Source organism: Rhodamnia argentea, chromosome 6 (genome assembly GCF_020921035.1).
Source record: "Rhodamnia argentea isolate NSW1041297 chromosome 6, ASM2092103v1, whole genome shotgun sequence".
Lineage (NCBI taxonomy): Eukaryota > Viridiplantae > Streptophyta > Magnoliopsida > Myrtales > Myrtaceae > Rhodamnia > Rhodamnia argentea.
This window is the reverse complement of record NC_063155.1, coordinates 31,891,968-31,915,126: the sequence shown is the minus strand read 5'-3', so window position 1 is coordinate 31,915,126 and position 23,159 is coordinate 31,891,968. Positions and strand designations below refer to the sequence as shown.

Below are 23,159 nucleotides of genomic sequence, written 5' to 3'. Positions count from 1 at the left end.
TGAGAGTTTGTGTCGTAATTGGTATTCCTACATTATAATCAAACTATACGCGGTCATGAAATATAACTTTCTAATCATTAAGATTATCTTAAGAGACACTCTTGAAGTGGATGATTTGATAATACGCAAATAACTACATTACGAATATTTAGGAACTATATAGTTGTTCAAGATATATTTCATAATAAACGTCAACAGTTATTATTTTAACATTTATTATCAAAATACGCAAAATTCGATTAGAGATTTATTACTAGAATATCCAACATATGCTAAAAAAATTAGAGATTTGTTAGGATTAAAAAAGTAATAAAGTGACCTTGTTTTTTTGGTCGAATAATAAAGTGACCTTGAAAATAAAAAAACTTGATACAAAAAAATGGCGCATGAATATGCCACGTGCTAAATATCGCGCGAATCTTACCTACATTTCTCGAGATATGTGGTATGTTTGGACCGTTGAACATTAGTCATACTGACGATTGCAATATATCGAATTTGATCCATGAAAATCATCTCGGGTACCTTTTATTCACATTTAAGTCTTTTGGACGTGTTTTTGGATAGACAGAGAAAGTCAAACTTTCAGATGTTTGACACCGTCTTCAGACTAGGCTGAGTTCAATGAAAGCGTCTCTCCGACGAGCAGTATGTCTTGCACAGAGGTACAGGATCCGGTCTCCCACAGAGAAACAGCTCAAACCATAGAATAGTGTGGTACATGTAAGGATAAGGGCTGCCATTCTTAGTTGATAGCAAAGTTTGTAACAGAAAAAACCGAACCTCACCAATTACAGGTTGGAATTACCAAATACCAAGCAGAAAGTGGAAGAGCAAACGGCTGGCACAGGGAAGCTTGACGGGGAGTCTGCTTTGATTTGTATCTCCGTGCCCCATAAGGCCGCATTCAAATCACAAGCAGCCATGATGTGTTCCTGAGGTACTCCAGCAGATCCAATATGAAAAAGAAGCAGTCCAAACAAATACCGGGGAAGACGTCGAAAATCCAAATCACCAAGGAGACTGCAGGTCACCCAGTTGCTCTCTCCTCGAGTCCCTGTGTACCCTAGCTTCCTGAGATTAATGTACAATCTGCAGACGAAGAAGGTTCACACGTATCATCCATTAAGTATGCTATGCTATGCGTGTAATTGTTGTGTGCTTTACAAAGGCATGTCTCAGCGTATGATAGTTGTTTCTATAATGCTCCAACGAAAAGCACAGCTGTCTTATAGCCTCCCGCTTCTGCTCTGCACTTTCCAAGATCATGCCATCTCTCCTCTGGATCTCTTCCTCCATCTCCTTGGCTCTTCTTCTCCATTCTTCCACCACCTTCCGAAGCCCTTCAGAAGCAGCAATCAGCTCAACGTGCTCCGTATTTAACTTCTCCAAATGCCTATTCTTTTGATCCATCTTATCCTCCTTTGACCTAATCTCTTCTTTGAGCCTAAGGACTTCCGCATCTAGCACGTTTCTCTCTGATAGGAGCATGTCGTAGCTTCTCTTTAAATTTTCCAAGCAATCGGCTCCAGCGGCCATCTCTGCTTTCATACGATCGATGACTTTGCTAAGCCGTTCTTCCATTCCTATGCTCTCAGCTTTCACCTTTCTGATTTCGTCTTCCAGACAGCGTACTCGTGACTCCTCTTCTCTGAGCTGCTGTTCCATGTGCTTCCGCTCTTCGAGCAGTCTAGATATTTCAGCCTTGATCTGATACTTTTCTGGAAAAATCTTCTCCTCAGCATCAGATACCGCAGTTTTCAGTTCCCTAATTTCATGATCCCGGTCTGATAAACTTGTTTTCAGTCTTAACATTCTTTCTTGAAGTTTTGAGACCTCTCTTTTCTCTGCATTATACTTGGTTTTCCAAGTAGCAGCATCTTTTTGAGCCAATTCGAGCTGATCCTGCAAAAATCGATTTTTCTCTGAGGATCTACTGTCCTCAAGCTCTTTTCTCAAACTAGCTATTTCTGTCATTCCATCCTGAAGCTTTTCTTTTAGGATTTTAATCTCTTCCACCAAAACCTGATTCTTACGTTCCGGATGCTGTGATTCCAGAGTCTCATGTATGTCCAGCTCAACCTTCGGCATTTTGATGTCTTCCTTTGTCAATGTCAGTGCATCCAACTCCAACATGTCATTAGCACATTCCTTAGAACCATATTTGTGGAGCTGAATCTTTAACTTAGCGATCTCCTCCTCCGAAAGGTGGACCTTCTCGTTTGCAGTTTTGAGCTCCTTCTCATACTTTGAGATTATAGATGCAATATCATCAGAAACATCAGATTTTAGTTCTCTCCGTAAGCCATCTCCATTTTCTTCCTCCTGCATCTGGACCCTCTCTCTCATGTCCCGGAGTTCATTCTCCAGTTCCATCACTTTCAAATGTAGCCCTTGATCAATGCCACTGCCCGAATAAACTGAGTAATTGTTAACTGAGGAAGAATCACATTCAGGCTCAGAATCTGTCAGTGAAGATGATTCATCTCCTTCTCTACGAAAACCATCAGAGTTGTTTCCACCAGAACCGAGGAAGAAGTCAAAGCCAGCAGCTTGAAGCCCAGATCTGCGGCGACCTAGCTTTAAATCAGGTGAGGGCAATGAAGAAGGCAGTTCAGAACCGATGTCTGAGATGCCAGAGCCCTGAGATTGGAGATCTGAAGGAATGTTTTTGCGCAATTCTCCAGTCAGGTGATCATAACGCTCCGCCAGAGACCTGTACATGCGGTAGAACTCCTCCACGTGGGAGATCAAATCTGGCCTCCTTTTATAGTACATTTCTGCCTTTTTTGCAAAAGAATCTCCATCTTCTTCGAGAAGTTTCAACATCCTTTTCACGCCCTGGTCCATCTCTGATGTCAAGTACCGTTTCATCAATATCTTTATTCATAATTTAGATGAGCAAACAATTGAAATATAGATTCAACATTTAAGAAATAAAATAAAATAAAAAGCAGAACTTCTACCTTTAGACAAACAACAAACAGGCGCAAGACACAGACGATAAAATCATCCACACTTGAAATAAAAAAGTAAGAAGCAAAGACTAAAAGAGTCATGGCATGTGCACTCAACATGCTCCAAAAGTTGCAGGAAAACTTGAATCCTCACAAGAGTGGATGTCAAATTTTCATATGCATCACGAATGCAGAAGCAGATTCTGCTCTGCATATAATAGACAGGAAATAAAGAGTATGCTCTCAAGGCTTGTGAAGCTAATGTAGCGCAGAGAGAGCTGAAGGCATGTTAAATACGAACGATTAACCGAGACTGACATCATTTATGTTTGATAATGCCGATGTAGCTGCTAGAAAAAGAGACCCTATGACCCCCATCACATTTTCAGAAACCCCCTCAAACTTGTTCTGCCATCTAGCAAAGTGTCAGAAGCATGGTAAGCATAATTGGATATGCCTAGAGCAGCAACCATCAACATCACAACCGGGGTTCCATTGTCATAGCACAGAAGACGTACATATGAAGAGTAAAGCAGGGTAGATATAAAGTAAATGGAAAAGAGGTGCATTACCCTCGAGATTGTCGGAAAGCCATTTGGAGTTCTTGGTACCAATATGACTATCCCACCACCAAGAGTGCAACTTTCTGGATTCCATTCTCTTCATCGTATTCTTTCTGAGAGTGCCTGAAGGACGATTGAAGTTCCTTTAAAATGAGAAGGCGCTAAAAGGAGGAACTTTGAAATAAAAACTGCGTTCCTAAGTCCTAACGTTAATAGGGCGAGAGAGAAGTTGAGCGGTGGTGATGAACAAGAACGAGTTTTGGACCCGACCGAGCGTGGGCCGCTTTTCATAACATGAAGCCCAGGAAGAAAGAAAATCTTAACAGTTGCCGGGGGAGGGAACTCCTGGAAGGCGGTCGTATTTTGACCACCGAACAGACAAACTCCAGCTGCACCAACGCGTCTATTAGCGACCTAGTATCTCTCTCTCTATCCCTATCCCTATCCCTATCCCGTCGTGCTTTTCTTGTCTTTTCTTTTTCTATTCAAAGGAAGAGGTAATATTGCGATTCATAGACAAGAAGAAGATGAAATTCGTAGGCACGTGTCGCGGAATATGACAGGAGAGACGAAAATTGCGCCGCGATGGGGTTGCGGATCGTCAGGGATTGGAAGCAAAATCCAATCTTTGAATGGAAAGGAAGGAGATGGTTTGCATGGAATGAAATTATCCATTGCCCCAAAAGATAGAAACAGAGAGGGATGGAATGGAATTTGAATGATATCGAATGACATCAAAAGATAAAATCAACGAATGTTGAGATCTACCAACCTGCGCTGCCTGCTTCTGCGGCAATTCCCAGCCAAAAAAGATCGATGGGTTGAATTTGAAGAGAGAGAGAGAGAGAGAGAGAGAGAGAGAGCGAGCTTGCAGAGGAAAAGATAGAGGGGGGTGGGGTATGGATCTGAAACTGAGAAGGGTGGAGATTATGGTCTTTCTCCTTCTCCCTTCTCCCTTCTCCCTCTTCCTCTCTTTCAGTCTCTCCCTCTCGCTGCCTCCGAAGGAAAAGAGAGCAAGTTAATCCTTGAACACGGAGGAACCGACTCTGGGATGGGGATGGGACCTTCACTGCCTTGACTTTGCCACGCTCTCTCCCTCTTTACGGGTCAAAACCACATTAACTATTATTAATCAACCCCATTCACCTTTGTGAAAAAGAAAAAACAAAACAAAAGAGGAAAAGAAAGAGAGGAAGGAGTCGGGAGCCGCCCAATGATCGTGACAAGCAAAATACGATTAACATGTCAGTGCAAATACGTGCATCTCCCTCCCCGCCACGTGCGCCGGCATGGTCGTTGGATGCGTCCCATGTCCCACCAGGCCATGGATGGATGACATGAATGCTCCAAATTCTCTCAACATTATTGCCATTTGGAAACACTTTTGCTCCCCTCTCTCCCCGCTCCGAACGTATCGAGCCATGCGGTGGGGGAGCATCAGGGACCGCAACTGCTAAAGCCCGCGGCCAAGGCAAGCAAAAGGGACGCCAGAGCTGCCCCCAAAAACGGCCATGGAGGAAGCTGTTCCTTTCATGGTCCAATATTCTTTCTTGAAAAACAAATAATAGCAAACGAGTCCGACCGACCTATTTTTTAAACCACCGACCAACCTCCGTATACATTCGGAACCCATCTCATCCAATATGCCCTCTCTGTCTCCCTCTCTCATTCACATTCCCTTATTTTTCGATTTCCGAGTAACGACCTTCCAGTTCTCTTCTTTCCTTTTCAACATCTCTTAGGTGGATATGACTTTAAAGAGTCATCGTTATGGGAAATAAAACCTTGTAGCCGGGCATACTCAGTGGGCCGAGGACATTACATCCTTAACCGGTCCTCATACGTATACAGATACCCATCTCATCACATTCTACTCCACGAAGTTTGTGCCTCACGGCTCCCCTATCATCATATTCTATATGGGGGGCCAGATTGAAAAGTAAAATTGAAATCCAATCGTTTCTTTTTCAGCAGATTCTGAGATCAACACCACCCATTTCCCACAGAGGTAGACATCCAAGAGGAAATCATATTCGAGATTTATAAAGGTAAAAGGAACAAATCCCGAAGGTACAAATATTCCTAAGAACGGGATCATGCACAGAGTTGCCGTTGTCTTCAAGTACTCAACTCCTCATAATCACTTGTAGAATTCAAAGTCAGTGTCTGGCTTCTTCACATTCGCACGGTAACCTTTCTCAAAGTCCTTAGGTAGTATAACATAGCGGTTCTTCCGAACAGCATGCATCCCAGCTTCTTGACAAATAGCAGCAATCTGTAAAATCAAGAGTTGAACAGACATCCATATCAATAACATACAATTACAGGGGAAATAAAAATGCTATTGGTTTGACAACAAAAATCACAGTAACCACCTCACCCAAAGGAAAACCATCCCTCCACAATGCCAAGAGTACCTATTACTAAGGCCCACCCATGTCAAGTCCTAAATTCAGATAATATCCACCTCCCTCCTCTTTTTCTTTCCTTTTTCTCTTCTTTTTTATGTGTATGTGTGCTGGTGTGCATTGTCTGCATCAGCCGGGGAGGGGAGTTGTCCAACGATAAAAGGTAAAAAAACGCTGGATGTGGGTCTAGTGCTCAGAGACAGGTGTTAGAGTTATAAGTCATGGCCCCCAATCTACTACTTTAGCCTGGTCAGACAGCGCCTATATTTTTCACACTGTTAACTGGACTTAATGAAAGCTAAAACTTTGTGTGTGAGCACATCCGCCATGCTATCAGAGCAAACATGCAAGCAACACAGCATACAATTAATGTGGCCAAGAAGTTCTGCAGTGGAGTTGAAACTGCAGAAGGAACACTACAATCGAACACAAATCACAATTTCAAAAGCTCTACCCACTTTGACAGACCCCTCCTACTCTTGGAAATTCAAGAACAAGTATAACTTGGTGGAAGGATAGACTGTGGAGAAGAAATAAAAGACATATCAGAAGATAGATAACAAATTTACGAGCTAGCCCCACTTCTTAACAAACACCACCCTGTTCTGCTGGTTCTGACGAGATCATAGGATTGACATTTCACTTTCATGGCCAGAAGATAAAGCAGAGGATGACATATCAAAGGATACTTATATTATACGGAACCAAATGGTTAGTCAAAAAAACAAAAACCAATCGAGACAAAAGCCTGCAAGATGAATAAACTAACCTCAGCAGCACTAATTTTATCTGGCCGAGAAACATAGTCTTCAAGGTCCACCTCATCACTTAGGTTCATCTTAGCAGTGCAAACCTAGAGAGAGGGAGAGAGAGTGAGGACATTTGAACATCTTGCAAGACACTGGACGTCTATCAAGGTCAAAGCAAAATGAGAAACCAAATTAAGACGCAGTTTAGATGGTGAGTTCTTCAGATGCCATGTATTGGATACCGCTTCACCAAAGGGTACCAGGTATACACATACATACAATAGCGATAACTCCTTTTTTAAAGCGACACACAATAACACCCTTAATCAAAGCAGTTATAATGAAAGGTGAATGAGTATTACCTGGAACACAAGCCTCTTCTGTCGTCTATCGGGTAAAGGGAATTCAATTTTACGGTCAAGCCTTCCTGGTCGGAGAAGTGCAGGGTCCAAAGTGTCCGCACGATTAGTTGCCATTATTACCTTAACATTAACAGTCTGGTCGAACCCATCCATCTAAAGAATCCAACAAGCAAGAGTAAGAACGGTTGACTTGACAAGAAAAAACAAAGATGTTACCGATTCCCATGTTCTGGGTTCCGTTAGGCGTGCTTACCTGGTTCAAAAGTTCCATCAAAATACGTTGGACTTCTCTGTCAGCTCCAGTCTGAGCATCAAATCTTGCCGTAGCAATAGCATCAACCTCATCGATAAAGATAATAGCAGGAGCATTCTCCTTCGCAAGACGAAAAACATCACGAACCATTCGAGGACCCTGAAAAGTAAAAAAGCAACCAGTGAACATTGCAATCAACCTGCATGAAGACATTGTTCAGGCTTTTGTGATTCTCTTTCTATTTGTCTTAGGTTGAAAGAAGAATGTACAAGCTTCCTATGACACAGAATAAGAGAACACAGCGATAACATTTAGTCAGAAGTAGAACTTGAATTCAGAAGAGTCCAATAGTCATACCTCACCCAAATACTTCTGAACAAATTCTGAACCAACAACTCTAATGAAGGCAGCTGTTGTATGATTAGCAACAGCCTTGGCTAGCATAGTTTTGCCTGTCCCTGGCGGACCATAAAGCAGAACACCTCGCGGCGGATCAATACCGATTTGTTTGTATAGTTCATGATGAGTAAGTGGCAACTCCACTGCTTCACGAATCTCTTGCTTCTGAATGTCACATCCTCCAATATCCTGCAAAAACAAAATTCTCGTGAGAGGGGAAAAAGCATCAATCTACTAGAGATTTGGCAAAATGCGTCTATAGTGCTGCTAAACTCACAGCTAAACCTAAAAGCGCTTTAGCTACTATAATAAGGCAATTTACAACAATTTGGCAAGTATCATATTGGTTTGTCATACCTAAAATTTACTATCATGATAACTTACACTTCAAAAATACACCCACTTAGTGAGAAAAGACTTAATTCAGAGTTGTTGCACACAGAAATGACTCAATCAAGAGCAAATATATTGGTATCATGATAGATTTGGGAAAATAAGACCCTACAAATTGCCAAGTAAAAAAGCAGCTACTGGTTGCAACATGGAAAATTAACTAGAGTGCACAATTCAACTACAACGGATCAAACATCAGGCATTCATGTGGTCATATAGTAGCTTTTCAAATTCTCAAAACTGTTGAAATTTTATAAAACATTGATTGTACTAATTGCGTGCAGGAAGTCGGTCTTCAGGGAAAAGAGAAAATAGCCCAAAAGAAAAGAAGCCTACAACACCAGTTAGATGCCCTCAAACTCAGAAAACAATCACCTAAATGTCGGAGCGGATCAAAGGGTGGACCAATAAGGACCTTGGCACACTCAAACTTCTTACTATTACCAAATGGCCTTGATACCACGAAAAGTTTGCTATAAGACTCGTGTTTCAAATTTCTTTTAGATATCAAAGGTTAATAGACTCAAGCAATTTTGAATAGAAATACTTCAAATCAAGAGCTACATCTAAAAACTGATGGTGGGACCTAGTTCCAAATAGCAGGAAGTGAGTAGATTCTCAATTTCGACATTACATAATTCAAAAGATATCTATTGACATTGTCAGATCCACAGGTTCTTCGACAAGATTGAATAGTGCTAATGGCATGTCTCCTAGCCTACACGAGTCAGATAGGACATTTTCATCACAAGCCAACATACTCTAGTCCGGACTGATAAACCCCGGTAACTTTGGCATCAAATAGCAGGAAGTGAGTGGATTCTCAATTTTCGACATTAAATAATTCAAAAGATATCAAATGACGTTGTCAGATCCGTAGGTTCTTCGACAAGATTGAACAGTGCTAATGGCGTGTGTCCTAGCCTACATGAGTCAGATAGGACATTTTCATCACAAGCCAACGCACTTTGGTCCGGACTGATAAACCCTGATAACTTCAGGCAAATTATGGACACAGAATCCCGGCTCAAGGGTCCATATGGATAGAATATGAAAAATAAGAAATTGAAATCAGAAAAACAAGGGCATAGTCGTGAGCTGGGACCTACTGAGAATAGGAGGGGGAGAAAGCAATGCCATCATCTCCCACTCATAGGTGAACTGGTGACGTCTCTCTCTCTCTCTCTCTCTCTCAACGTCTTACGACCAGGGTCATATAGGGTAAGGTGGAAACATCCCACACCCTTGTATAGTCCCTTAATCCTCACTCATTAACAAATAATGCAACATATGCAACGCACGAGAGTCCTGGGAACTGCTAATATTCAACACTAAAGAGGGCAAAAAAGGAGAACCTCATAGAAGTCTAGCCAAGAATTCACTATGCATCATGATATCCTCGCATATTTAGAACAATTGGTGAACGGCAAAAAAAAACCTAACCCTCTCATTCCCAAATGCAATGAGAGCGAATAATACCAAGTCTCTCAGCCTTGTACGAGAATCTATTAAGATTAGGTACCCTAGAACTGTCCTAGGGGCCATGGAAGTGGAAAACCCTAATTAAAGTGAGCTGAAGCAGGCATCAAATTCCAGCAATATAATGCACAAGGAAATTGCAGAGGCCACAATTATAGATATGGAAGGGGAGCGTACGTTGTAGGTGACATCGGGCTTCTCAGACTGGCTGAGAAGGGAGATGCTGGAGTCGGCCTCCGGAGGGAGGACATCAACGAGGGCGTTGGAGTGGCGGTGAAGGGCAACGGAGGCGGAGGGCTTGAGGAGCTCGCGGTTGATGGTGCTGAGGATGCGGACGTAGTAGTTGGAGCCCGTGGTGGAGCCGACGATGCCGTTGTTCTGGTCGACCATCTCCATGAACTGGCCGATGACGAGGGGGACGGACTGGATGCGCTTGACCTCCTCCTGGGCGCGGAGGAGCTCGCGCTTGAGGTTCTTCTGCTCGTCCTTGACGTACTCCTCCTGTATGTCAATGAACTCCAGCTGCCTCTCCAGCGATTTGAGGCGGCTGTACAGATCCTCCTCCTCCGATGCGACCACGGGCGACTCCATCGTCATCCTCGATATCGACGGTGGCGGATCAGACGGAACCAGAGCCGCTGCAGAACCTGCCATTCCTTCAGATATCAAATCTGCTTCCTATGGATGGATGGATTGATCTGTCTCCTCCTCTTTCCCCTCTTCCAAGTTTTCCCCTCTTCGGTTCTGACACCATGAATGCATAAAGAGTGGAGTTCAAAAGAATGAAAGAGGAAAACCAGGCCTTTGACAATTGAGCCCTTCGGCCCACCAAAAAGAAATAGGCCCAATCCGATGGCTTCATATCTTTATTTAAGAAAATTAAAACATTTCGAACCCTTATTTGAAACTTTTCCTTAATCATGTAAAAGCACCAAATCTTTTTACCTCGAATAGGACATATTCCTATCATGTTCGTTCGTATGTTGATCTTCCTTCATCCAAAATTTATAGATTCATGGTTTATGAATTTATACTGTATTTGCATATTGAGTCTCTACTTCTTATATTTTACTTCTAATTAACGAAAATGATTTGCAATTTATGCTCATTTATTGCACACGACATTTTATCAGCGTAAATAGCGATTTCTGAAGTCACCCCAAGGCACCACGACTCATTTTACAAAACTAACATGATTATTCTCTAATTCGGATTGACATATTTCACAATCCATCCAATTATTATTATTTTTTTTTGCCTTTCCAAATTTGCTCATAAGAATCTCGACAGCAATATATAAGAAGGTGATGCGTCCCCGCCATTGTTGGATTCTCCCATCTTCTGATTTTCTAAAAGAGCATTCTGATGTGACCAAAAAAAAAAAAAGAAAGAGCATTTTGAAATTTTTTTTATTTAATAATCATTTTTTTCATTAATCTATTATTCTCTTGCTTTTTTATGTAGGAATGTCATGTGGAATTGCGAAATTGTGAATAACTATGAAGTATAAACAAATGACCATCACTATTACATTGACTCCTTTGAATTATTCAATAGATTAATAACTTATGGGCACATAAATTCTAGTGCATAAATTAAGCAAAACCGGTTTTAACCCTATCTTCTTTTGTCACAAATTTATTGTCACATCAAGAATTCTCACGTGCCGCGCGCTACAGCTAGTTTTTTTTTTTAAAATTTTATTTTAGTCACAGGCGAGAGAAGATTGCGGAATTTCACGCCCTGGCCACTACCGCCGCTTTGCCTCGTAGAATTCGGTGGGTGATTTCAGTTTTTCTCCGTTGGAGGTTCGGAAGCACCTACTTGAAGTTGAAGGATTCTGGATTCGTCTCCGGACAGAGACGAGAGCGCTCTCTCTTTCTCTCTGTCGCTCCGAAGATTAGCGGTTCATCTGCGTTGTTCGTCCACATTCTGTCAGGATTTCCGACGTCGAACGTGTCATGTGCGCTGTGAATGTCGGAGGAACTTCAGCGTAATCATATAACACATGTCAATCGCGTCTCTGTTCATGCACATGATTTAAGCTGATTTCGGCACATATAACCAGCTCTTTGTTGCGAGTCCTACGTATATGCAGAACATTGCTCTAGGATTTGCTCGGTCTTCATTTGCACGCCAAAGATGTTGCAGTGGATGGGAGGATCGAGACGGAAAATAACGACTGTAAGTGTCAGTATGTGCTTTGACCTTTGACAATTTGCAGAATCTGTCAGCTCCATGCGATTCTGTCATAATCTTTCTTAGGTTGCAAGTTGAAATCATCATTCCTTGTCTTCCACTACTTCCTGTAACCAGAAAGGATTAGTAGACCTACCATTACTCGGCTTACTACCATTACTCAGTTTAAATGATTATTTTCTTATTGGAATCCTTCTTCTCGAACATGAGTTGGTGTTCTCCACCTCGGTGGGAGTGCCACATCCCGTTGTTGTTCCCTTTGGACAATTGGACTGCCGGCATGTCAGTTGTCAGGTAGTGGTATGCCGCCAATTTATTTACCAATGAAAATTGTAAGGTAAAAAATAGTGAGGTCTAGTTTGAAATGGCTCAGAACTTTTGGCTCATTGGTTCAGGAGAAAGAGCCTGTGATGCTGAACTCAGTGTTTGTGTGTCAATAAGTGTGAAAAAGACAAGATACATTGTCTCTACTGAGGGACTACTTCTCAATTCATCATGAGCCAATCATGACAATGTCATTATTCTGCTTCTGATACACGACTATTTCTTTTTGCCTTGGTGCATCTTAATTGTGCTGAGATGTGGATTATTACAGTCCAGGAAGTCAACTCAAAAGAGGTAAAAGACATCTATCTACTTGCTCTCTTTTTTCCCTCGAACTGATGCAGCCAGAACTTTGCTACCTTTGGTAAGCATATATCACACGAGAGCAACTACCTATTCTTTCTGAAATCTTTCTATTCATGGAGGCAAAAGCACTATTTTGAGCAAAAGAAGAGGCAACAGCAACAACAAAATTTCGGTTCGGACAGCTATGCTGAGGGAACAAATGTGGACTGTCAACAACAGAAAGAAAATCGATCATTGGATATACTCAGCTTGTTGAATCTTTCAACTGCCCCACAAGAGCACAAAAGTAGCTGCCCTGATAGTGAGCATCTGAAATTTGTGTCCATTTGAGGGTTGTCAGAACTTGTCAACATACATTCCAGTTTGGTGATGTAGTTAACTCTTAACACTTTTCTGCATGCCCGCACCTCATAAAGGATCTTGAGCTAATTAACTTTGGCTGAAACTCTACTACCAAAGGAATTTTTTTTTTTCCACTTGAAATGTTGCACAATAATACTTGATGCATGCCTAGTCATTATCCTACCTTGTGGGAAGGCTGCATGTCCTCCTTTTGTTGTGCTAACATGCCACAAAAGACTAAATTTCCTGAATGCCGATGCATATTTTAATTGGGTCATTAAGGAGCTATGTAGTCAACCTCACTTTGTTGGAAAAGCTTTCATCATGGTGCCATCATTCTAGTGTTATATTATTCAATGTTATTGAGAACGCTAGAGAAAGCTATTAGCTTGTTAAGCTTCTTGGTGTATCCTTACCTTCCTACATAGAGCCAATGGTGCAAAGGCTCTTAGATATTTGCTTTGCTCAAAACATTCATGGAGAAATGCAGCTATAACTTTAATGATAGCATTTGTTTTATTGAGTGTTCTTTCTGTCCTACTTCCTTTCAGGTAGGACTCTTTTTGTCTTACTTCCTAGATACACGAACCAGAAAGCTGTACATTTTCTTCACCTTATCCTTTTACTGCTGTCTACAGGAAGCAGTATTCTGCATATTAATGATTCGAAGGTAAAACACCAATTCAGAAATTTTCCACCCACTCCAATTGCCAATGCAGTAACTCATGTCATGCCTACTGAAGTTCACAGAGCAGGTATGATTGCAAATCAATTTTGGGGAGTTATTACCTTATTTTTCATAAAGTTGATTTGGTTTCATTCATCGTTGTCAACTTGATATGAGGTTTTCAATAGAGTTTTATTGAACATGGGAACAGGTTCTCAATTTGGCAATCAAGCTAATACTCTTCTTCCGATGAATGAAGTCAATAACCAGTGAGTTAATAGTCATGCAATGGCATCCTTATTGCCCCACACCCACCCCCAAAATGGAAAAAGAGGAAGTTATCCTGTCAAGGAGGCATACAAGGATCAGAGAAAAAAAAATGGGTTCGCATCTCTCGTGGTTGTGGCATCTGGAAGATCTATAGTCCATTGCCCATCATACTCAATGAGGGAGAAATATCTCAGCTGGCTGAGAGACTTGACTTCAACATACATGATGTTAATCCATGCGACTAATAACCCCCTGAAGCTTGTTTTTAATAATTCATAGTGATTATTGTGCCTTATGCACAATGCATGATCATCAAGTTTTTTTGGCTTGTTGTGATCGAGTTTTTCTCTCAATATTTATGCAATGTCTCAGATAATCAAAAGAACAAGCTTGGTCATAAGAAGGGAATAATGTATGAGCCACGTAAGTTGCCATATTAATGGCATATGATTAATAATCTGGCTTTCACTATGTCTTCTTACTCATGCTTTCCAATAAACCTATAGCTTAGTTGCTGCAATGGCATGATCAAAGTGACAAGGTGTTTCCATATCTCTTCAGGTACATCTGTCCTTGATTTGCTTGGTGATGATCCTTCTGACAGAAATTTGGAAATTAGTCCAGCAAATGAAGATCACGTTGCCTTTTCAGTAAACGGTATTTTGCAGTTCATGTCACTGGCTTGCCATGGATATTTCTTAGTTATTATAACTGGTATCATGCCTCATTTCAATTTGGAAGAAAATAATTCTACACATTAGGCAGGAGCTGAGACACCACTCTAGTCGACTGTTATTATCACTGCTCTGCATTTAATGTGCCACTCGCGTGGTAGTAGCAGTTGATAAGTTTTCTTTCTTTACTTGCCATGAAAATTGGATGATTCATTCAGAAGGGCATAACTTCAGATCCTGAAAACACAATTGGTTTCTCTTTCCTGTGGTGAAAAAACGAGCAATTGTTCTATACCATGATGAATTTGCTGAATTTGTCCATCAGGCTTAGGTAGAGTGGGAACAGAAACACCAGTTCATTCACCACCGCAAGTTGACAGGTAACATGGATAAAGTTGAAATTACAATTATCCATGCTTTAATAGGATGCTGATTTAGATATATACAGTAATATATAACTACTTATACAATTTCCGGTTAACTACTGTTTGCGGTTATTCCCTAGCAACTACTCATTTATGTGTCTTACAGGAAATTGCGCTGTTAACTACCTGTAGGTCTCTGATTGGAATGATAATTAGAAGCATTTTGACTATTTTGGTCATCTGGTTTTGGTTTTGGTTTTGGTGGTTATACAGGGATATGTAATGAAAATTGACTAGCAAAAGGAGGATCTAGTTAGTGAAGAGACACCTTAAATGAACATGAACACTTGGCGTAGTTCTTTAACGAAACAAATACTGACTCAATTTGGGAATTTAGCATGATCAGATGAGTTGTAAACTTGTACTGCATGGTATTTCGGAAAAAACCGCTAAGATAAAGTCAGAGTTTCTAATACATTAGAAGAAATCATATCTGGAACACTATGCTGTTTCTCTTCAGAGAATTGTCATCCATTAGAAAAGGTGTTGCTTAACCACTGGCCCCGGGGGAGGGAGGGAGGAGGTGTGAGTGCGAGAGCAGAGTTTCATAACCTGCACACAGCACATAGTGCACACAATGTGACTTGTAAAATAGAATAGGATAGGATAGAACCAGATCAAAAGGAAAAAAAAAAAAGGTGTAGTTTCCCTGTAGGGAAGCTATAGATTGCCTGAAAGAACGTCCTTGTGAATTTGCCTACTATTGTTTGTAGTTCCTCACTATTGCAGTGTCAAAGCTACTCAGCAAGATCAAACACTTGCAGTTACAAACTGCTTAAAAACCTTTTTTCTAAAGGAAGCTTGTAGCATTGTTGCCTGAGAGAAAATGTCTCAACTTACAGAGACCAGGAAAAGACTATTACACAATCAGACTGATACCTTGCCAAAATGTAGAGAAGTTTAACCAATAATAACTACAGATCTCTGATATTTTTTTCCCTGCTAATGGAGGGCAACACATTGTCTTAGTCTGTTGGACTTTCGAATGGAAGAGGATTTTGGACAAATATGCAACATAAGCACTGTGTGAACCTGATTTATGGTGTGTCTTTCAGTCTAAACAAAAAGCTTTGTATTGGAATTATTCACGACAAATCATAGTCAGTTGAATAAATTTTAGATCCCAAACGCCAAATCTACAACAATGTTAAAAAGGTACAGCTAGCCCAAGTGGTCTTGGCAAAGAGCTTTAATTTGAACTGATTTACGTGATTCACAGGCTTCCCACACTATCATGCATGTTAGAGTATGTACATATTAAATCACACATTCATCTTATAATTTAAGTTTCTAAAATTTGTTGTTGTGGTTCCACAAACTTTCACATGGTGTTAGACTAGGAAATCCTAAGTTAGAATCTTTTTGGACCCTTATTTGACTACCAATTATATGTTTCCACTTTCCACACTTCAGCCTTAAGCCAAAGTTCAGGATTATGTGTGAGGGGGAATGTAAGGGTAACTAATATCAAACCACGTCATCAAGTAATTGATCTAACTTTTGTAACAGTTCGTTATGGTTCCACAAACTTTCAAAATACCCAACGACTGTGCTTACTGTTGGCAATGCTAAGCTATTGCCCCCTGATTTATCAAGAGAAAACCCATATTCATATCTTGAAATCTAATTTAAGAGGATGTCTCTGCCAATGCTTTACATTAGCAACTTAATTGGGATGGAAGAACCATTTGAACACCCGTTAAATCCTCTAACCTTGATTAAAACAAGTTTTCCCACTCTATTGGAGCTTCTAAATAGACTGGAATTCTATACCAAAAAATTAGTATGCTTAACCATTGTTGATCAGGCATATCATTTTAGTGATATATGGAAAAATCGAAGGATAGCCTCTTATCTGGTCCTCAGGAAGATTTTTCTCACTGGCATTATTTGATTCGAGACTACCTTCTGTTCACTTTTCAGCACCATATTCATCACTTTGGAATTAAGGACTGAGTAAGAGGAGACCACATTTGTTTGGAAGCATTGCGTGGTCTAATGATAATTGAGTGTGAACAGCTTTAATAATGAGTGATGAACTGGTGGATGTTTTATGGTTGATGTAACGAGTGTAGTGTTGCTTGGGAGAGCATCAATGTGCATTAGTTTACTTGGATTGCAAGTTAATACAGCTATATGCAAATTCAACTGTTTTCTTGAATTGCAGAGCGTTTTCCTATGGTTGCGCATCACCCTTAAAATATTCAGGCTGGTCAGACATGTTGGAGAACGGAGATCATGCAACGGATGACCTTGATTTTGAAGCAGTGAGATGCTTGGTGCATTGCCTTCTGTTCATTTTGTTTGATGCCTTTTGCTATTCTTAGCTGTATGTGTGTAGTTAAATATTACTATTAATCTTCTTAGCACCATGGAAAATCAAATCTTGAATACAGATAGATTATATTTAATCCTTCAGTGACTTCTTCCTCAAAAATGTTGGCTGTAATATGTATGCATGCTCCTCCTCTGTAGTCACCACCTCATTTTGTGATCTTTCCTACAGTTTATCAGTGATTGGGAGAATTAATAAGATACTTTGGCCGTGATATATAACTCTTGTGTATCAGCAAACACCTTGGATAAGATATGTTTCTTTGGATAGAAAAATGAGTCCCTCATTCACATCTATCGTAGGAGAAAAGGTATGTTTATGGAGTACGTTAGTGCCCGATGGAATTGTATACATATGGACTACCAAATTAGATCAGTCTAAACTTCTTGGGTACAGAAGTAAGTCGCTATGGGAGTGCACTGCACCGTAGTACCACGAGATGCAGACTAGTAGCCATTAACAATACTTAGCCTTGATCATCTCTTCTGGAAAGAAAGACATTGCTCATGGAACTTGCTTATTACATTCTTCATGGATAAAGGCTGTCAAAATGCTGCAATTTCATTGAGATCCAGTTCTCCTGAGTATAAAAGAAAGCAGTAAGATTCCACATCGTTCTTTTTGGATGCAGAAGTCCATGATGAAATCTTTTAATGTGCCCAATCGTCCTCATTCTTTGAGGAACTCAATGGGTATAGGAGATTGGTATGACAATCTGGAGGCAAACACCTGCGTGTGGGATAACTCAAATCATCACTGGACGAATAGTAGCATAATGACATCATCTGGTCACAAAGATGTATGGGAAGGTGATTTTTTAAGTTACCCTTATTTGGCAAAAAAAAAAAAAAGACACCCTCATTTGAGCAAATTTTCTCATTGTGGATACTCAAATCCAAGACAATCTTGCCATCTAGGGGCTCTCTATTTGAATTTCATCCAATCCTACCATCATGTAATCGAATCTTTGAAATTCTGCAATCATGAAATATACAATTTCACCAATTTTCTGCTGTGATCTACTGTGTATCAATTATATAATCATCTCTAGCACCATATCCTTTTTCTAGGTACCTGTTTCTGTGCCTTTTTACCATAGAAATCATGGCATTTCTCTGGTCTATCATTTTATGGCTTCTTTCCCCCTTCTTTACAAAAACAATTTCAGATGATGAGAAAACCATCTGCAGCTTCTCACTTATGCATTTGATTGCTGTTCTAAGATAGTGTTCAGTGTTCTAGGTTAAGCTTTGATATTCAAGGTCAAGTAATATTGTTTTATTTCCTATGCTTTTCGCTTTTTGAGCCAAACATAACTCGCTACTCTCTGTTGTTTTGTTTTATTGCTGCTCCAGCAAGCTATAGTACTCTTAATAACAACTATTTTCCCGGGGGAGATTACGGCATCTCATGGGAAAAACGTCCTTTCGAAGTGGATGACCTATGTGATGATTTCACCACGTATGAAAATCATGAATTGTCAATGCATGATTGTGATCAAGTTCGTTTGCTTAAGAAAAGGTGACTCAGTGAAAGTTAACCAGTCTTCCTGTTTGCGGATGTTGATGAACTGCTTTATGAAGCTATAATCATGCAGGGTCATTGCTGAAGCTGGAGTCAGAAGCGAAACTTTAGGTTCTCTCTGTCTCAATAGGATAAGAGATGCTATTTCTATCATGGCTTGTTGATTTCAATTTGAAACAGGGACATGACATCCAAGTTTGCATGTTTCTGATTTCTTTGGAAGCAGAGTTGAAATTTTTTGTTTGTCTAGTATGTCCACTAGTGGAATTTTTAGCAAAAAAAAGGAAAATCGCTTTTCCAAGGGCAAGTTTTTTTTAATGTCATGGAAGTCTTAAACTCGTCCCTAGATTATTTCTTATATTTGTTGCAGAAATGCAAAGGAAAATTTGATCTTTAGAAGAGGTGCATTCATGAATAATCGTGTTGCTTCTCACTCTTTATTTTGGTACTGGTCCCAAAGGACCCATACCAGTGATGGAGCATTTAGTTTTGATTTCTGCAGAATAAGCTTTTTTTTGGGTCAAAAGAATAAGCTTATTTAGCGGGAGGTATTTTGGCTATGACATCTAGAGAACATGGGAAAGTTTACGTTCGAGTCCTTGCTTTCCAGTTCAAAGCTTATGCCTTCATTTCTGTCCCTTTGGTTTAGGATGCAGATACTGCTCTGACATGAAACTTCTGAGAGAAGGCCAAGTTAGACAAGATTACCTGCAACAAGTACCTCTTTCTTTTGGTATCCTGATGTCTATTGTTTTCATGTGATGATCAGTGTCTCCACCATTGTATGGACAGCGTTGTTCAGAAGAAGCATACTGGTCTAGCGCCGTTGCGGGAGATCCAAGAGAGAGTTCAAGCTTTCAAAGGTAAAATTTAGCAGATTTCCTTGTCTCAAAATAATTAAACTTGTTTTTGAAGTTTACTAATGTTTTGCCTGGCACTGGGTAGTTCCGGCAGCAAAGAGTCATGCTCCTCCACTACACGTTATCGTTTCTTGTGATGGCAGTTCTTTCTCCAAACCTATTTCAGCCGTACTTTTCTATTGGTAAACAAAGCTACCTTGGAAGATGCCTGATTTACTCCTTCAGATTGACCTTTTCAGTGGGATTGTCAGTTTTGTCCTCCAACTGGAACTATATTGTCAAGTGGAATTCATTTTTGTCCTTCTACTTTTGCATGATTTCAATGAGGGCGTGTCTCGATACTCTTCTATTTTTCGCCTGTTGCTTAATTCAAATTTGGCGACGGACGCACTTTGATTTTTTCTTAACTCATAACGCCTGAAACTTTCACAATTCCTTCGCATTTTGATTTTTTCTTAACTCGTAACGTGTGAAAATTTCATAATAGACAATTTGAAAACATAAATCCACATATAATATTTTCTTAATATTTTGAAATTTGGAAAATATCTAATTTTGGGAGGAAAGTATAAAGTTACGTGACATTTTTTTTGGCTAAAGTATAAACATAAAGTTACGTGACATTTTTTTTGGCTAAAGTATAAACATACTTTGAGGCTCTATTTATATCATAGAAAATAAATAATTTGAATAATAATTTTATAAAAGTGATCGTTTGTATTTCATACAAAATTTGAAATGAAAAGTATTTTCATCCTTCACAAAAATGTCTAGACATAAATTTTTGTCGGCAATGAACATATTTTTCATTCAATAATTACTTCAAGCGATACAAACAGTATTTCTAAAAAAAAAAAATATTTTGTATATAATTTATTTTTCGCTAAATAAACAAAGCCTGAATATCGTATCTAAATCTTCCGAGCACCTTTTTCGATGAACAAATTGTAGGGGAAGGCAAACAGTGGTTTTCCTAATGGAAGATGGAGAAAGTGAACTTCGTCCTTCCCACTCAATCGTTTCATTGAGTTTTACTTCGTATTTTACTGAGTTCGTGAGGTTATTTTTTTGGGGGGGGGGGGCTTTTCGCCAGTGCCGAGTTCACCTGCTCCGCAGTAAATTGTTGTTGGTGTTGTACAGTGGTTGAGTGAGACACACATAACTGGAGCGGAGCCGGAGAAAATGAGCGGATGGCGTTCATCTAGGAGAAATGCAGGTTAATTATTCAGCGTCCCATACACACGAAAAAAATAGAAACGGACAGGTTTCTCCCCATTTCCGTGTTGCTGTGATCAATCGATGGAAACCATTTCTCCAATTTCCATAAAAGAGTATTAGAAAGTCCCCGCCTGCCATGTCATTGAGAGTGCGACATATGTCAAATGGGGTTTACTTTTCAGGTTAACTCTTTCTCAAAGCTCCGTCATCCCCTTTACTTGGAAATTATCGACTGCAGGCCAAATTCGACCATGCTCGATGCTTCCCAAGCAGAGGCACAGTCTCTTTCTCTACAAATGTCGCACCAAATCCCCGCCTCATTGCTTCCCATAGGTTTTTTTTTTTTTTGTCTTCTTTTTTAAACTATTTTGGCTGTGGATGCTGAACCAAATCCTCCCGTACGCAAATAAGCAAAAGTATCCCCCTCAAACATACCAAACAATTGGCGTAAAAAGGTCCATCCTCAAAGTATACTCTACACTCTTTAACACAGCGTCCTTTTTTGTTAGTCCTCCCTCCCCACATTGAATCAAGTCTCCGTCTCACTACAAGAGTTAACAGCAAGCACCGATTCTCTCTCCATTGCGCCACTAGCGTCAACCCTCAGACAGCGTTCCGGTCACCTTCCTCCGCCATCAGTCAAGCTGCCGTTGACACCACGCGTCGGAATACCCATCCCCTCTCTCTCTCTCTCTCTCTCTCCGAGCTCGCGTGTCCATTATTGTCCAGATCTCATGGCCATTGAGCTCCATGGCCGTCGACTTGAGCTGAGCCATGGAGGAGATCCTCCGTGGCCGAGTCCAACTCCGCAATGGAAGAACTCCAGATCTGCTAGTGAAGCTCCATCCCGTCTCAATCTGATGCTCAATTCTAGATCTCGGCAGGATCCCCATTCCGCTGACCTGGGCTGAGATGTAGACGTCATCCTACAAAGCTCATCACCACGACAAGCCTTATCGGTGGCAATGAGGCGGAGCTTGGGCTCAGCGTCGAGCTCACAGAGACAGAGCAAGAGCCTGTTGAGGACACGAGGGAACAATGTTTGTCGTCCGCCCCGTCTTTGACAGCTCTCGTCGTCGGCGGTGGTGGGGAGGTCAAAATCATTGAAGCAATGATGGTTGGGTGCACGAAAACAGCGGCTGCGTTGGGCTTAATGGGGTAGTTTTCTCGTGTGTTGGGGTGCGGTGTGGGTATGAACATCGCAATTTGTCCACGTGGCATTTATTAAGTGGCAAGATAGAGAGACATCTTCTTATTGTCAAGGACGCGTATAATAACTATTTTATTTCCCTATTTCTATTTTAATAATTTTTTTTAAATAGATTTAAAATAGAAATTCATTTGATAATACAATTTTATTTTCTATTTTTGGAATAACTTTTTGTTCCAGAAATAGATTTGAAAGAGACATAAAAAAACTAAAAATTGTAGCTTTTCCGTTCTAGAAACGGAAATGACAAATAATATACCAAAGCCCTTTGTTTTTTCTCAAGTCCTCCTCGCACTCTCTTTGTCGCCCTTCCTTTGTAGGTCGCTGCCCACCGCCCCTGCTAGTCATCGCTAACCCCCGCCCTCGCAACCACTGTTGTCACAACCATTGTCGTCGCCACCTCCATTAGCTGCCACCAACCTTCGCCACCCTTCACTACCCACCACCGCGACCATCGCCGCCCCCCACCATATTGCTAGCAGCTACCATCCACGACCTTCGCCAACAACCGCCGACCCCACCACCGTCAACCATTGCCCCTCTCCCACTTCTGCCGCCAGCCATTGCAACCACAACCGACCTCCATCAAGCACGTCGCTCACCATCACCGGTCGCCGCAACTACCGTCGCACCGAAGTACAAAATTAGTAAACAATATTTTTTAATGATAAAAATTATTTTTTAAAGAAATTTTACAAAATAAAAATTAAGTAGAAAATTTCAACGGTTATTAAACGAACTTTTGTTCTAGGACCGGAAATTTTATATCGTTATCAAACACGTTTATTTGCTCAAAAACTCATATAGAAAATAAAAATTGAAAAATCTATTTACGGCAAGAAATTAATTCTAGAAATAAAATGGTTGTCATGCGCGGGCGCGCATGATAGCCATTTTATTTCTCTGCTTTTATTCCAAACTTATTTCTGGAATAGGTTTGGAATAGAAATTCGTTTGGTAATACAATTCTATTTTTCCGGTTTTGGAACAAAATTTTGTTCCAGAAATTGATTTGAAAGAAAAATGAGAAGCTAAAAATTGTAACTTCTCTATTTCAGAAACAGAAATGAGAAATTACTTGCCAAAGCCCTTTATTTTTTCTCAAGTCCTCGTCATACTCTCTTTATCGCCCTTCCTTTGTTGATCGCTACCTATTTCGGCCACTTGGGACGGTCGATTGTCGACCACCGTCGCCCACCGCCAACCTCTGCCGCCCACCGAAACCACCACCGGCCACCGCCG

The 23,159-nt window shown here is 40.5% G+C and overlaps 3 protein-coding genes across 13 annotated transcripts; 1 reads left to right on the top strand and 2 right to left on the bottom strand.

Annotated features, from left to right (window-relative positions):
- Positions 1–722: 722 nt before the first annotated feature.
- On the bottom strand, positions 723–21,712 carry LOC115745957 (protein NETWORKED 4A-like). Of its 4 annotated transcripts, none has more exons than XM_048281292.1 (4): positions 21,707–21,712; positions 4,293–4,387; positions 3,530–3,643; positions 723–2,852 (listed from the first exon to the last, which is right to left on the bottom strand). In XM_048281292.1, exons 3-4 carry the CDS (start codon positions 3,621–3,623, stop codon positions 1,135–1,137), a joined length of 1,812 nt encoding a protein of 603 aa, XP_048137249.1. In that variant the 5' UTR covers positions 3,624–3,643; positions 4,293–4,387; positions 21,707–21,712; the 3' UTR covers positions 723–1,134. The 4 variants fall into 4 exon arrangements, with proteins under 4 accessions (XP_048137249.1, XP_048137248.1, XP_048137250.1 ...); XM_048281291.1 differs by lacking the exon at positions 21,707–21,712 and adding an exon at positions 6,784–6,825 and having other exon boundaries at positions 4,293–4,383; XM_048281293.1 differs by lacking the exons at positions 4,293–4,387; positions 21,707–21,712 and adding exons at positions 3,729–3,737; positions 3,786–3,913.
- Positions 5,461–10,316, bottom strand: LOC115745960 (26S proteasome regulatory subunit 6B homolog). The gene is made up of 6 exons (XM_030681610.2): positions 9,741–10,316; positions 7,650–7,880; positions 7,293–7,451; positions 7,040–7,192; positions 6,698–6,781; positions 5,461–5,795 (listed from the first exon to the last, which is right to left on the bottom strand). The coding sequence occupies exons 1-6, from the start codon at positions 10,215–10,217 to the stop codon at positions 5,661–5,663; spliced, it is 1,239 nt and encodes a 412-aa protein (XP_030537470.1). The 5' UTR covers positions 10,218–10,316; the 3' UTR covers positions 5,461–5,660.
- On the top strand, positions 11,296–19,838 carry LOC115745958. 8 transcript variants are annotated; one of them, XR_007198921.1, is made up of 15 exons: positions 11,296–11,568; positions 11,662–11,747; positions 12,358–12,380; positions 12,512–12,693; positions 13,373–13,489; positions 13,607–13,670; positions 14,036–14,094; positions 14,233–14,328; positions 14,671–14,725; positions 16,938–17,037; positions 17,737–17,904; positions 18,461–18,626; positions 18,703–18,740; positions 19,399–19,492; positions 19,575–19,616. XR_007198921.1 is itself a non-coding variant. In XM_048281299.1 (15 exons), exons 1-15 carry the CDS (start codon positions 11,538–11,540, stop codon positions 19,624–19,626), a joined length of 1,329 nt encoding a protein of 442 aa, XP_048137256.1. In that variant the 5' UTR covers positions 11,296–11,537; the 3' UTR covers positions 19,627–19,838. The 8 variants fall into 8 exon arrangements, 7 of the variants coding, with proteins under 7 accessions (XP_048137256.1, XP_048137254.1, XP_048137253.1 ...); XM_048281299.1 differs by having other exon boundaries at positions 11,296–11,556; positions 17,737–17,914; positions 19,575–19,838; XM_048281297.1 differs by having other exon boundaries at positions 13,613–13,670; positions 17,737–17,914; positions 19,575–19,838.
- Positions 21,713–23,159: the final 1,447 nt, after the last annotated feature.

Excerpts from the sequence above, each read along its gene's own strand:
- LOC115745957 (XM_048281291.1), bottom strand. The coding sequence starts at position 6,810 with ATGTCCTCACTCTCTCTCCCTCTCTCT. Across the intron at positions 3,644-4,292 it reads CGCAGAAGCAGGCAGCGCAG|GCACTCTCAGAAAGAATACG; the intron begins GTTGGTAGATCT and ends ATCGTCCTTCAG. Across the intron at positions 2,853-3,529 it reads GCTTTCCGACAATCTCGAGG|AGATGGACCAGGGCGTGAAA; the intron begins GTAATGCACCTC and ends ACTTGACATCAG.
- LOC115745960 (XM_030681610.2), bottom strand. The coding sequence starts at position 10,217 with ATGGCAGGTTCTGCAGCGGCTCTGGTTCCGTCTGATCCGCCACCGTCG. Across the intron at positions 7,193-7,292 it reads TGATGGAACTTTTGAACCAG|ATGGATGGGTTCGACCAGAC; the intron begins GTAAGCACGCCT and ends TGGATTCTTTAG. Across the intron at positions 5,796-6,697 it reads ATAAAATTAGTGCTGCTGAG|ATTGCTGCTATTTGTCAAGA; the intron begins GTTAGTTTATTC and ends TTGATTTTACAG.
- LOC115745958 (XM_048281295.1), top strand. The coding sequence starts at position 11,538 with ATGTCGGAGGAACTTCAGCGTAATCATATAA. Across the intron at positions 14,329-14,670 it reads CGTTGCCTTTTCAGTAAACG|GCTTAGGTAGAGTGGGAACA; the intron begins GTATTTTGCAGT and ends TTTGTCCATCAG. Across the intron at positions 18,741-19,398 it reads AGTCAGAAGCGAAACTTTAG|TGTCTCCACCATTGTATGGA; the intron begins GTTCTCTCTGTC and ends TGTGATGATCAG.